General features: G+C 37.7%; 1 protein-coding gene across 4 annotated transcripts; it reads left to right on the forward strand.

The window, feature by feature from the left end:
- Positions 1-745: 745 nt before the first annotated feature.
- XKR9 (XK related 9) lies at positions 746-14,847 on the forward strand. Of its 4 annotated transcripts, XM_065053763.1 has the most exons (6): positions 746-1,719; positions 2,184-2,605; positions 3,859-4,002; positions 4,280-4,838; positions 12,605-12,828; positions 13,900-14,847. In XM_065053763.1, the coding sequence occupies exons 4-6, from the start codon at positions 4,564-4,566 to the stop codon at positions 14,541-14,543; spliced, it is 1,143 nt and encodes a 380-aa protein (XP_064909835.1). In that variant the 5' UTR covers positions 746-1,719; positions 2,184-2,605; positions 3,859-4,002; positions 4,280-4,563; the 3' UTR covers positions 14,544-14,847. The 4 variants fall into 4 exon arrangements, with proteins under 4 accessions (XP_064909835.1, XP_064909834.1, XP_064909833.1 ...); XM_065053762.1 differs by having other exon boundaries at positions 2,184-4,002; XM_065053761.1 differs by lacking the exon at positions 2,184-2,605.
- Positions 14,848-15,322: the final 475 nt, after the last annotated feature.

Raw genomic sequence — 15,322 nt, forward strand, 5'->3', positions numbered from 1 at the left:
GCAGACAGGTCTCTAGTGCCTCTATGCAGAAGGCTGTTATGGATAATGCATTGGCTCACTGATGTCCTAAGATGTTTTCCCAATGTGTTGTCCTGCAAGAATGAGCCATGTGCAATTGAACCAGAAATTCTGCAGTACTGCTTTGGATTCAGACATATTTTTAGCTTTAGAAAATTAACTTGGTCCATTGATTCTGTTCTTCAATTGATGCCATGAGAAGAATGATATTTCAAGCACTTTGAGAGTGGCTTATGATTGTGGCGTGTACAACCTACAAGGGGAAGCAGGAAGGAGCACAAGAAAAGGCAGGCACTGATACTGTGTTAGCTATGAAGACACTGCTAGGATTGCATTTCCTGTCCTGAGAGCCAGAAAAGCTCAGGCTGGGGGCAGGCATCATCCTGTGCCATGCAGTCAGAAAGGCTGAATCGCAACACCGGTCCCTTGTGCCCTGCAGCTCTTTTAAACACACATAAAAATTGTGTGTTGAGTGCCAATAGCTCACCCAGAGCAGGGTCTTTCAAACACCTGTAATTTTACCAGAGGAAAACAATTTTAATCACTTGCTGGACACATGCAGTATCTTGATGAATCATTTCACAGAAAAGCTTTTTGTTTAGATTTTAAAGTGCATTGCACTGCAGTTTTCCAATATACCCAAAAAGATTGTTCTTTTTTCATAAATCTTTGAGATATATAAATGCATATACAAATAAATAAATTAATATATTGTGCTGGTTTGACTGAAAATGAGTTAATTTTCTTCATGTAGTTAGAAACCTTTCTTTTTCATAGGTAACATGGTCATTATTTGGAGTTAGTTTGAGAACAAGAGATAACACCCCAGCACAGAGCTAATATTTTTAATTGCTCAGGTCTGAGAGCCAGGGGCATTCTGAGTGCTCTGCCAACAGGTGTGAGGCATTGAAGAAGGGGAGCATGGATGGGGCAGAGCTTGACTGACATCCAGGCTGATCAATAAGAGTATTCCGTCCCATTAGCATCATGCTTCATTTTTAAGGAGAGTTGGGATCTGCTGGTCTCTCTCTCGGGTGCTTTCTCTCTCGTGCGTTCTTCTTCATTCTTTTTGTCCAAGCTGGGGGGAGTTCAGTTTGGCATGTTTAGTTCAGCCTTTTGCCATTTTGCAGAGGCCTCTGGGCCTTTCTGCCTTTTTTCCTTTTTTTCTCTCTTCAGGATCGGCTGTTGGGACCAGGTGCTGCTTCCTGGGACTGGCTGCTTGGTGTGGATGGAGTTTGTGAGGAATTGCCTTGAGTATCTTTTATTTTATATTCTGTTTCTAATTTGTATATAAATTTACTAGTAGTTTATTAGTATTTTGTTATTTGATTAAACTGTGTTTATCTCAATCCAAGTTTCTCCCTTCCCTTTCCATTCTCTCCCCTATTTGGGGGGGATGTGGGATGGGGAGGGTGTTGAACTTAGTAGTAAGTATGGACTTGGACTTCTAAACAGAATTTTTATAATATAATTTTTATAATATATTCATAAGAATGACAGTTCTTGACAGGTAGCAAATCATTAACTGTGTCACATGGTTACCATGTGATTTTAGTTTCAGTTTGTGTTATATCAGTAAGCCCTTTAACTTTTCTTGGGCTTTTTCAGGTCTTGTAAGGGTATGGATGGGAAACCTGTGAATATATGTGCAAATCTACATTTTTTTAAGCTGAAAATTTTCTATCCATGGCCAGTATTAAGGTAAGTCTGCATTTTGTAATAGCATTTTAAATTTATTGTGAGAACAGAATGCCTTACTAACCACGTTTTATTGTTTCTGCTTTATCACAAAATGATTCCGTAGAAGTATGTTAGTTTTCAGAGCAGGCTTACATTTACGTTGGCTGACAGGCACTTTACTCTTCTTGCTCCTTTCATGTTACATCTCATATGTTTCATAAGACCGTGGGCAATATAATTCTGAGTGATACAAGATACTCTTTCCTGTGGCACCTAATTTTACCCCACCTGGTACATGAGTTCATGGTACTCTTTGGAGTGCTATCATGCATAAAATATAGGGGATATTAAGGGCTGAGATCTTCAACAGAGATTTCACGTGTACCTGTGAGCAGGCATTTGTGCTTGGGCTTGATATTAAGACATTGGACATTCAGGAATACAGATTCATGAGTGTCTGATAGATTATTTTTTTTTTTTTTTAGGTTACCATGAGCAAAATGTAAACCCTGTTTCTTACCAGCCAGTCCAAGGCTTTTTCAAGACTAGATTCGTTGTTCAAGATAATTATGAGACTGTGAGCAAGCTGACATGCTTGAAAATGTGTGGCTCCTCATTTATCTCAGCTTATCTGTTGGGTTCCCATACCACCACAATGTCTGATAGATCTGCAGATTGCTGGCATGACAGCAGTTTGAACAGTATCTGTGTCAGAAGTAGAAGTCAGCTGGCTCACGGCTACTCTTCATGCTGTTGTTTTAGAGGAGTCTGGACATAGCCTGTAAAACTTCCGTTCTTTTGAGGGGTAATGTGATAATCACAGAATCACAGAATGTTAGGGATTGGAAGGGACCTCAAAAGATCATCTAATCCAATCCGCCTGCCGGAGCAGGAACACCTAGATGAGGTAATTCCTCTTTGCAAAGTGCCCAAATATGAAACGATAAGGAGGCTGTAAAGAGGGACACATCCCATTACCCTATTTATTCAGTTCAGGCACAAAATTAGAGGCTACTCCTTGTCAGTCAAGTGTCTAATACAGTATCACTCATTAAATATGAACCTTGATATACTGCCTACTTTGGCAATGAATTGCCTACCCGAAGAAATTTCTGTTTGTATCCAGTTATTGACTTAACTTTTACTGTTGGGTTCCCTGCAACAAACAAATAGTGAACCTGTTTGGGGTTTTGGATTTTTAAAAAAATCTGTTCTAAAAGCCATGTGTAATGTTCTTGTCACAAAAAAAAAAGCATACAGTTTGACGAAGGTGGTACCTCAAGTTGCAGAATGACATGATGTTCTTACACAGAGTAAATACAGTTTTCTTTGGAATTTTCTTGAGTGAGCCCTAGTAATAAACTATCAAGTTGTTTTGCACACGGGTTTTCAGTTATGAAACACTTGTAAACATTAAGTTCAGTTTATGCTGGACTTTGTACTGAAGTCCACTTCCCTGAATCTGACTGTGAATTAGATATAAATTGCATTAGTGATCTGAAAGACATTAGTGGTATTTTTTTTGGAGAGGAGAGGATAGGAAAGAACAGTGAAAGGATTCCAGCTGTCTCAGCTGTAGGATTACCTGATCTTTCTGACCTGTTTGGGGCCGGGGAATGAAACCTAAGTATGAGATAAAGCAAGAGGCTAGAAATATCTAAGGTGTAGATTAACAAAAAAGAAAAAAAAAGAAAAAAAAAGAAAAAAAAAAGAAAAAAAAAACAAAACAAACAAAAACGTTTAGAAACCCAGCACCCTTTTATGCTGTTACATTCCCACTTGTCTTCATTAGGAAATGAAGAGCTTAAGTTCTCTTTTTCTGCAGTTGTACTTGGGTAGACTAGGCCAGTCAACACAAGTGAAGAATAGTCATTACCTTTGTTCATAAGATATTAACCAATTGTTTCACTTCATTCCTCTGTGGCAGCGTGCCTAAATTCACAAAAATCCACAGGAAACTTGCCTCTGCACAGCCTGCCCCTGCCCCAGGTTCCCTGGCACAGCTGTTTCTCGTGTATTCTCTGCTGCTGCTTGGTGGTGGCACCAGCCCAAACCCAGTTCTTTGGTGTGTCCTGCATACTATCCTTTGAGATTGCTGCCAGCAGCTTTTTCTCAGATAAGCAAATGAAATAAGGGACTTTGTCATTTTAATGTTTATAGCTTTGCAGAGGTGGAAATGAATCAGACAGAGTGAACTACCTTATAGCTTTTCTGTTTCACCTGACGAATACCACAGTTCTACAGAGGAAAGTTGTCTAAGGACTACTCAAAGAGGTCACAAGGATCCTTGCAATTTTAATCAATGTAAGTGTAGCTGGGACTGTGAATGAGTTCTGTTTGCAGTAGGCAATGTGGTTGGGTCACATGTGCTGCTTGCTAAGTGGAGAGCGACTATGATTGGGAGAGTGGGTGACGTGAGCAGGTTCGAAGGTGCAACTTCTCTTGGGCTGATTGTTCGCTGATATCTCAGTACATTCTGCATTTTGTACTTGCATGTTTAAATGGTCATGAGAATTGCTGTATGATGCTTTAAAAGAAAATATTGTTACTGTTAATCTTCCATATTTCTTCTTCTTTTTAGGGACCAGTAATGAAGAATGACTCCACCAGTTAGGCAATTTACCATTATCTTTTCCAGAATAGACGTGTATCAGTGAAGTTAATTAATATTTAAATCAAGAATACAGAAAAAAGCAAATCCCTTTGCCATAACAAGAATGTGTAGCTCAACTTTCTTTTGTATAAAGCACTATGAACAGGTGATATCATCAGGAAAAAGACTCCATTGTAGGAAAGTATTTAGACTAATTTGGACTTTCCTTTACATGAAGTGAGGAGAGAATGACAACAGTGACAGTCTAATGCATGATGAAGTTTACTAAGCAGGATTTTATTTTTTTAGTTGGTGGAATTATAATTTATGTAGTTGACATTGGAGTGGACTTCTGGGTAGCTAGTAAATATTTCTGTCAAGGACAATATTCTTGGAGTATATTAATATTGAGTTTTAGAGGTCTTTCATCATTAATAACTCAGGTATTCAGTTACGAGTGGTTTAAAAATGATTGGGAAGGTACTGATACTGGGAAGCTGAAATGGATTTTTCTAGTTCATCTCTTTCAGTGTGGAATTTTTATAAGGTAAGCACATTTATTTATTTAATTATTTCAAAATAAGAAATCATATTGCCTTAAGATAGTTTGTAAAGAAATATGGCTTCAGGGACAAGACCACTTCTGGCATTAACAATTATTGCTCCAGGTAAGCAAATGGATTTTTGTCTGCTTATGCCAGGGGTGAATTATGTCATCTTTTGATGGAAATGTATGTCTTCTTTCATTTTACCCATAGTAACTTTTATCATTCACAGCCTAACTCTGTTTGATTCATTGGCCTTTTGATAGGGCATATTTAATTACAGAGTAATACTCTTGTAACTGATAAATGTAAGTTTTTAAAGTGATGGTAAGAATTCATTGGATTACACTAAGCAGGTGAGACAGCTGAAGTAAGAGGTAATTTTTGAACCTGAGAGTCTAGCCATGTGTAGAAAAAACACTGATTCAGGAGACAAATGGATGGTTGAATAGTTAGTAAGAATGCTTGCAGCAGTACTTCCTGCAAGACTGAGGTAATGGTGACAGGAACCTTTGTTTGCTGAAAGGCACATGTCCAAGAATAGTTTAAGATACCACATACTTATCATTCTGTGGTGGTTTGCTATAAAATTATCTTATCATTATCATCGTTCTAGAGATCATTTTGCCAAGATTTTACTTCTATTTTAAAACTAAAGTGAAAGATGTTGGCGAAAAGTTCTGAATTTTAAGTATTCTATGTATGCAACATGCAAGAAACATGAGTGAATACACTTATCAGGTGCATTTAATACAATACTTATTTAAAGTGCCTCCTTTAACTTCCTACGCTATTCTATGGACAGCATTGAAAGATATATTTATGCCAACATAAAAATTCCCCTCACGCATTTTATTCACCTGATGCTATCATGGATTAAGGAAAATGACGAAGCTGTTAAGTGTCACAATTAACTTTTGCCTCTCATTGTTATTTTTCCCTTTGTCAGCTTTACTTTCCTGTTCTTAGCCGTCTTACAATCCTAAGTTTCAGACTTCAGAGAGGAGTATTTATAGGCAGATTTAATTTTTCTAGTGTCAGATATTAGAAAAACTTAAAAATACTACATTTTGAAGAAAAACAAAATCCCTCTTCAATTTCTCTGGATGGTTTCTTTTTCACTAACCACATCCATGGTCATGGGTTGGTTCATGGGAGACACACCAAGACCTGGCCACAGGTTCTCTACCTGGTTCTGCCTTTTAGAGGGGATGTCTGGGGCTCACTGTTCCCAAGGCTTTTAATCCTCAGGTGTGGCCAGGAGTGCCATTCTTCTCCTCATGACTTACAAACCTACCCCTCTGAGTTTGCTTCTTCCAAAGGAAATTAAAGCCATCACCTCTCTTTCTGATAACTGGTGATAAATGTTAAGCCAGTAACCACGGTGTAGAATGGCAGAAGCTGCTCTTTTAATGTCTGGCTGAAAACTTTCCTTTTTCCCTTTTCTCTACCATGACCTCATTCTCTGTAATCTGTTCAGGACTGAATTTCTATAATTTTCAAAGCCTCTGCCAGAATTAGTCCCATCTTCTCTGAGTGGCTTATTATCTAGTAAACATAATTCTGCCCTTTGAACTGACAGTGTTGTCAACTTGGTCAGTTGTCCTCTATTGCACACATGATATTGTCTCCTATACAGCCACTTATACCTGGAAAATTTCCAAGCTGGTATGTATAAATTACAAAGATCTTTCAGCCACTCCTCTGTACTCAGCAGTGTGATAATGCGTACTGTGTAGTACAAATTGATAACAGCACGCCGACGTCTGTGCTTGTACCTTGGTGATCAACTATTGCATACTTCCTATTAAATGCATGTTTTCTTAGGTGTAACTACATACAACTCCCTCCCGTCTTCCTTCTTAGTCATCTGATTTATCCAGTTAATTTAGACAATGAGTCTCTCGGTTTTATCTCTACAGTCAATTGATAAAAATAGATGGAGCTGGGTCGTACTTGTTAAGGTTTCTGCAGAATGTTATTTGGGGCAGGAACATATATTTTCCATTTACTACAGAGGAAAAGAGGGACCTAGTCAGTAAATACATCCTTAGGATGCCTGAAATTATAAGATGTGAATACACCTTGCCAAATTGTCTTCCTTCATTCCTTCCTTTCATTCTTCCCTTCTTCCCTCTCTTGTGTCTTTTACACTTTTTACTCCATCTTTGAGACAGGGAACTTAATTATGTTATGTTTGTACAGTGCGCAGCACAATGGGAATACCTGGTTATGTTATCACATTGCAATGCTAAGAAATCAATATGAAAATCATATGTGTGTATACATTATGTGCATACATATGTTCAAAATAGAGCAAAAATGAAATTAAAATTGTTCTATATCTAATAAGTCTTTAGTTTCTTTTAATGGAAAGAATGTAGACCTGTAATTATATTTCATATGAAGTATTATTGTCTAAAAGGAGACAAAATTATGTTGGTAAAGTATATATTACTTCTGCTGACTAAAATTATTTTCAGCCTGACCCATTTAAATGAGTCACACAGATGCTGGTAGAATTGAGAACAGACTGTGGCTTCACAGTCAGCATTAAGACAATAACACAGTCAGTGTATGTCGAAAAAGGGGACATTTCCCTGGGGCACCATATGAATTCTGGAGTCAACTGACATGTAGTAGTTTGGAGCATCAGTCAAGGATGTCTCCGGAAGACTAAATTTTAGAAATTAATAACCTTCACTGTCAGGATAGAAGGCCATATTGTGATATTGGCAGCTGCTGTTGTGTCTCTTGATGCTTAAAGGCTGGCTCAAGATGCCCTGAATCTTTGAACAGGAGCAGATGAAAAATATTTTTTTTGAATATTTGTAAAGATGAATTCTAAATTAATGAGACATCAGAGTAAATGTGAGTACTTTGCTGAACCTGGGATTATTTCATTGCGTGTTTTTAAAAGACAATGAGAAAAATTCAGAGTTAAGATAGGTGTTGTTCTGTTTATACTGGTACAGACTTAGCACCTAGTAAGTCACATCCAAACCAAGAACTGATTAAAAATGAGGACTGAAGCTGGTAACATGCCTCTAGCAGTTTATGTGTATAACAAGAAGTTTCACAGGACAAGATAAGTAGAAGGATATTTAAGATACCAAGTCAGTGGGGTACAGAGGGTCAATTAATAGTGGAAGGTTTATAATGCTACTTTAAGTGAGTTAGAGGTTACATAATAACGATCACATTTTCTTAATACAAATTTACAGATCAAAGTATTGATTTAGTTGCATCAGTTTCATGGATTTTATTCAAGCCATTTGATACTTAGAGGATTAATTTTAACATGCAGCAGAGAATAATTTGCCTTTGATTAAGGATTTATACTATGCTGCAAACTGTGCATGTTTAGAAGTTAGACAGGATAATCATTGTTGCCAGGTGTCTCACACCCTGCCTGCACAAAGTTCTAAATGGCACCCAAATCTTTGTCGGTGTAGTTTGATGAGATGGGACGTGCAGTGTAGTACTTGGATTGTGGTGAAAAGTCCTTGGTGGAAATCTGAGGTGAAGCAGGTGGCATGGAAGCACTGCCAAGGCAGCTTGCCTGTGACATGTGAAGGCTGTGAAGCAACAAAAAAAAGTAGCTGTCACCTCTGTGAATTCCCAGTCAGAGCCAAAGCCTTCCTAATTTTACAGGAGACCAGGAGCAAATGTCATCCTTTACAAAATGATGATGAAAATATAGGAGTATCTTAAGAACAGAGAGACAGTGGAGCTGTGTTTCAAGGAGTGTTTATAATAAGTGGGAGTACTATCATCTGTATTCTCCATAAAGGAACACTACAAGGGCAGAAACCCTCTTTTTTTTCTCCTATCAAAGTGAATATTATATTTACAAACACTGATAATTCTTTACTGTTCTTATATGACAATTACAGTTGTAAAGAAGTGACATTTTTTGTTCTGTTGGCTTCCAAGTAGCTTATATATCTTGGATTAATTAAAAAAAAATGATCCTCTTTAATGAGTTTCAAGGAAGAAAAAGTGGTAACCCTGCATTTATCTGTATTTATGACATATTCATTTCACCTTCAGTTTAAGATGGATCATCTGCCTTCTCAGCTGTGAGCTCTGCAGATCAAAACTTATGCAGGTGGTTTCCACTTCTTGCTGCTTGGACAAGCACAGGCTCTGGTTAATGAGTCCATGGACAACTAACAGATTGGTCTATCCAATTGTTTTTTTCTTGCAAACATTGCAAACTCTCCAGATGTTTACATCTTGCATGTAATAACCAGATGTTTTGGAATACTAATTGTTTCATAAACTGGAAAAGCTATAGATGCCTTGCCAAATAGTTCAGTTATTTGCTTATGAGTAATTGTGCAGAGAAGAGTAAGATACATACACAAAAACATAAAAGTAGAAAACAGTTTCCTTTGGGAGTAAATAATGGCTCTAGAGCCAGCTCACAGAATCAGCGTATGGCCTGACTGGCAGGGCTGCAGTCTATGAACCTCTGCAAAGAGAAGAGCAAAGGATCTTCCCCTCAGGCTCCTCAGTAGTAACAAAACTACTCCACACCTGCTACTGCTGCTTCCAGGTTGCAATTCTCACTTCTGTGGTGGAAAAGCTTCAACATACCAGGGAATAAGTCACGATTCCTCTAGCATGCACTTAACCCAGGACCTTCAAAATCCTGGGTGTCTCGTTTGTAGCTCCAGAAGAACCTGTGACACTGTCTCCCCTGTGGTCAAAGGATTTTGTCCTTAAAGCTGGTGAAGGTGTTACACTTTTAACACCTGGAGGAGCCAGGAATTCTTCCTAGTGCCCCTTGTAAGCAGAAGGAGACTGTCGTATTGGGAGATGATTCTGTGAGATCCAGGTGTCTAATGATCTGCTGCCCCCTGTTTGCTATGTAAACGAAATGCAACTGTGTGTTTTGTGAGGTCCACATTGTGTATGATCCTGTGGACGATCAGGGAATTGGGAATCTGCAGCACTTCAGCGTTTATCTTGAAATCATCTCAGATGCAGCCTTAATGAACAAAAGTAGGAAGCAAGCTAAGGCATAGGACCTTACCTTGCTCAGCCTGCACGCTAGCAGGCTTGTACCACTGTGTAAAATAACCATGCAATGGTTTGTGCTGTTCTTCTTGATTTCTCAAGAAAATAGACCTGAATGAATGATGTAATCTTCATAATCCAGATGACTAAATCTTTCTGTGGAGAGGAAAGGCCTTTAGCAATGTTTATAATGCTAGAAAAATTGGCTGAAGCTCAGTGAGTTTTCTTGAAAAAGGGCTGCTGTTGCTGTCCTTGGCTGCCAGTTATAGTCAAAATGGGTTCATTGGAGAAGAATATTGGAAGCTCAAGATATCCGGGAACTGAATAGGCAGAAACAGGCTTGAAAATCATGTCTGAACACTGTTATACTCAGAATCCTGTTTGTGGGAAAACACACAGGATTTATATACCTGTAAAGCCAAGAACTTAGTATAAGTGAAATTGTAACAACTGATTCCTAGCATCATTATTAGTCTAGATCTATCTATTACAGAAAAAGAAAGAATACTTCTATACATAACAAGTTTCAGTAACAATGACATGATTAAAACTGTTACATACATATTTCATGTCCCTTTTCCTCATGTTTTCCTCTCCTTTCCTCTGCTCCTCCAGGTCTTAAGGTCAGAAGTCTAATTCTGGTGTGCAAGGGGGTTATGGGTGTTACCACTGTCTGGAGTCTTTCAGGGAGGAACATGATCTTCATGTTGATAGTTCCTCTTCTTCACTCGGGATCCACTTTGGGTCTATTTTGTATGTTTGCTAGCATGCTTTTAGACTTTGCTTTCCTTTATTTCTCTGCAGCTTCAGGTTACATCCAAACTTAGTATCTATGGTGCCTTTTATGCGTGCTAGATACAATTTCGTTGTTCTTTTTGTTACCCCTAAAAGTAGTTTCATCCAGCTCCATGTCTGCATTTCTATAACTGATTTTTGGTGAGTTGTTTATAGCCATGGAGTCTCCAGTGTCAAACCATCCCTTATCATCCTATGCATGTACTCTTTCATACTGTATCCTCTGTCTCCACATCTCAGGACTTCTGCTGTCATACCAGGACTATATTTCTCCATCCTACATCATCATGTCTGTCATAAATAGCTCATTCAATACAGAATATCTGCTTGTTACTGTTACCTCTATAAACTATGGTTGTATCAGACAAAAATGGACAAAAGTAAAGCAAATTAACCACCTGGTCAATTGGAAGAAATCACCAAATTTTCTGCAGAAAACCCAAGCAAAACAAAGTCACAGACAAGTCAAGAAAATTTCATAGAGAGCAAGCCTGGCAAGTCTCAGCCGTGAGGCCTTGCAAAGCTTACGCCGCCTTACTAATAATGAGGTATTGTGGTGATGCAGAGTTATGGGGTTTCACCTACAGTCTGTCCAGCCAGTGTTACGCACCACTTAAAGTCAAGTAACCAGCAGAAGAGAGCAAGCCTTGCTTTGCTTCAAGATAGGATTTACATGCATAGTTACGAGAATACTTCTCGTAACAGTCTTTGTTTGCTGCTGAACAGTTCTACTGGAAAAAGCTTTTTAGCTGCGAAAACACCTTCTTCTTGAATTGCCCTGTTTAATCTGTTACAGAGAAAGTGTTGCTTACATCTCTTGGCTTCTGAAGCAGTAGTGCAATGATTCAGATAATTCACCAGGGCTGTGTGTCTCTGTGTGTGAGTCCATTAGGAGCAGCAGAAATACTATGATTTCCAGCAGCTGGAGTTCAGGTCCTACACCAGGTTGTAGCCACCATCCTGTTTTCCTAAGCTGTAAAGGTTACCATGTGCAACAGCTGGTTCCTCCCGTAACTATCAAAATAGTTTTTGATTAAAACATAAGTGTTCTGTTCCCTCTAAGGTGCTATGTCCACCTCCAGGCCTGAAGTAAAAACCTTGAAAATGGAAATAGGAGCTAGGGATTTTTTGTCCCTAAGCATGACATTAGAGATATACTGAACAGACATGGTTCTTTACCACACAGAATGCACACTGGTTGTGACTAACTAATTATGTATATTTTTGCATTTACTGCTCTTTCAGAGGAAATGTTCATTTAGGTTTAATTGAAAATAAACCAGATCTGTTCTAAAAGTCATTCAGATGTACTCATTTGCCAAATCAAATGGCTTGTTCATGTAAAACCACTCAGATTATTTATAGAATCTGTCATCCCAGGAAATCCATGTGTCTTGAAAGTAATTTTCTAAAATGAAAGACTTCCTAAGTATTTAGAAAAAAATACTGTAGTGATTTTTTTAAAAAGCCTTTTGTATGTTTGCAGTCCATCAGATATTATGTCTGGGGCTTATGGATCTATATTATATTTATATATATGGATGTTCACAGCTGGATATTTACTAATACCCTTAAAAGGGTAAAAAGAGAGTGAATGGGTATCTCAAAGAGAGACTGAGAAGAGATGCTAAGGGAATTTTCAGAAATGCGGTACTTTAAAAAAATAAGAACCTAGCAAAATAAAGCTTGTAATCTTTATTCAGGCAAGTCTCATTCGGTTCGAGTAGTTTTTACATTGCATTGATATCACTGGTCATAAATGATTATCCGATATCACTGGTACCAGGCAGATACTATACTCAATTTTATCTTAGTAGAAGGTGCTGGGTTGCATTCAAAGATAAAATGTGAACGGAGAATGAAGTGGGAAAAATCATTGCTCGGCTATACCATTTTGCTGAGTTGCACTTTTAAAAAATGTTGTCTAATCAAGTCTCCCTTTTTACAGGTATTGGTTTGCTTTGAAGTATGGCTGCCAAGCTGCATTTAAACAAAACAGTGGTGGAGATGCATCAGAAACAGACCCTCCCAACTTCATTCAAAAACAAGTCATTGATGTAGTGACTGATATTAACATGCTCAGAGTATTCAAGACATTTCTTGAGACTACGCCACAGCTTTTTGTCCAGATTTACATCCTCATGGAACACAGCAAAAATAATTTCTGTCAATGTGAGTCTTTCTCCTTAATTTGCAAGTTGAGTATCTTACCTAAAAAGATAACTCATGTGATTGAGTAACATGTTAAACATACCTTGGAAAACATACACTCGACTATGTATTTACTCTGCTTTTATAAATATAATTTCTGTCTAGTAGATGGTTCATTCTGCTAACTCCACAAGAAGTAAGATGTCACTATAACAAGTCATAATACCTAATAGAAACATAATGATACGTCACTTGAAGATAATCTACTGAATACAATTAGTATATCATTTGCAGAGCAGTTTGTTTTGTGTGCTTTTGCTTACAGTTTCTTTTAAAACTGCAAGCTGCCCATCTTGAAATAAGTAATACATTTAGAGCAGCCCTGTGAGCTGTCACTGCCATCATTCACATTACAGATGAAGGGACAGAGTCAGAAAACAACTAAGGATGTGTCAGCATTATGACGAAGAGATACTGGTTCAACTCTCAGAAGCAAGGCAGGAGCTGTACCATGTCCAGCTCTGAACCTAGTGGCATTATTGACAAGACATTGACTTACTCAGGGTTGGAATTTATCTAACCAAATGGAGAGACCTGCATTGCTGTTTAGTGTTCCTTCATAGTCCATGGACTAAATAAGTACTCAGAAAAAATGTTCAGATGAACCTCTTCTTAAATATGACCATGTGAAGGGTCAAGTCTTAGTTATAGATTTCTACATTACAGACACCCCAGATTCAATATCAGTTGCTGAAACTAAAGTTTTTATGGGCTGTTTACAATATGTTGGGAATTTCTAAGTATCTGCATACGGGGGTGACGAATATGGCACACAACTTAAGTGAAACCATCAATGGCCAGAGGCCAGGCAAGATAACCTAGGCATCCCAAACAGCATTACATAACTAGATTTAGGTAGCTAAACTGAGCCTATAAATTAAAGTGACTTATTTGGGAGCACAGAGGAAATATAAAATGCTATAAAGAGTTTGTTAAAAAAGCATGAACTTGTCCAAGAGTTCTTTCAGAAATAAGAATGTAAAATAATTGTATTTTATTTAGGTTTAACATTCATCCTTGTGTTTTGTTTAGATGCTGCCATTTTTATGTCTTTTTGTGGTATCTCCATTTCAACGGTTGATTATCAGGTATCATTACGAAAATCTCTGCCTGATAAAGATGAATTTCATGTGCTTTCCAAGTTAGTGTATCTCTTGTATAAACTGTTTACCATCACTTCTTGGATACTCAGTATTTCACTGATCACTCTACTAAGTGTTAGAACTTCTGTAATTCTGCTGATATTTCTTTGGATCTGTGGCTTCACCTGGACTTTGAAACAACATACGACATTTTGCAAATCTATGAAGATGGAATATCTGTACAGAACTGTTGTTGGAATAATTCTAATTTTTACGTTTTTTAACATAAAGGGGAGAAAAACAAACTGTTGCATTTCTATTTATTATGCCACTCACACTGTTGTAACACTAGGTATTTTGCTTGTGTATATGTTTTGGAAACCTTCTGTTATTAAGGGAATAGATTTTATCATTGTGAGTATCTTAACTGTTCTTAGTCTGGTGTTAGGCATTATTTTTCTTGCTGTTTATTATAGACGTTTTCATCCCACTGCTTATTGCAGGCCACAGGCATGCTCGGATGAAGTTGATGGAGAGGCAGAGCAAAAAGATAGAGTGAAAACCAGTAGATTTCAAAATTTCGTAATGCAATGAACAGTATAGATTTGTGTGTGTGTATGTGTGTGTACTTCAAAGCAAATACCTGTTGGACAGTCTCTCTGCCCTTGTTTCTTGTGTATTGTCATTGAGTACTACATAACGGACTGAAGTTATTTCCTCTAAATAACTATTGTTTTCTGTGATGCTGTACAAAGCCTTTATAACATGAAACTCTGTGCGAGTCAAAGTTAATTTTGAAAAAGAAGCAATTTAATCTATCCATCCAACACAATTTGCTGTTTTAGTTATTAGCAATGCAAATAAAATATAAGAAAAGCTAAAAGTTAATAAGATGAAACACAGCATTTAAGACAGATTCTATTCATTTATGTTGATTCTGTTAAAAACAGGGCTTACTTTTCTTGCTGGAAGGAGAGTGCAATTGAAGTAATTGGGGTCAGTGACCAGTTATCTCTGTCTGCTTCTTCCCATTAGTGTAAGAGCTGTGGTTCTTTAGATGAGCACAGTTACAAACCATACTGGCTTGTCCCTAAATACTCCCTAAAGAAGAATAGCTTTGATTTATGGCTCAATCACTGTCTTGCCAGAAGGAAATTTGGGGAGCTATTTTCAAGTATTTTATCTTCTAGGTGTTTTAATGATTCCTTTATTCTGTTTATCTTTCACGCAACCTTCTGTCTTTAGGGGTGATGCCAGCTTGTTGTTCTGAATTGTGATAGGAACCTGAGTGATTTACAGATGGCAACAAGAGTCTTGCATATAAAGGAAAAACTATCTTCCTTGAAGCATTTGTCTCCTTTGAGTTCTCAGGT

This window comes from Columba livia, chromosome 2 (genome assembly GCF_036013475.1).
Source record: "Columba livia isolate bColLiv1 breed racing homer chromosome 2, bColLiv1.pat.W.v2, whole genome shotgun sequence".
Taxonomy (NCBI): Eukaryota; Metazoa; Chordata; class Aves; order Columbiformes; family Columbidae; genus Columba; species Columba livia.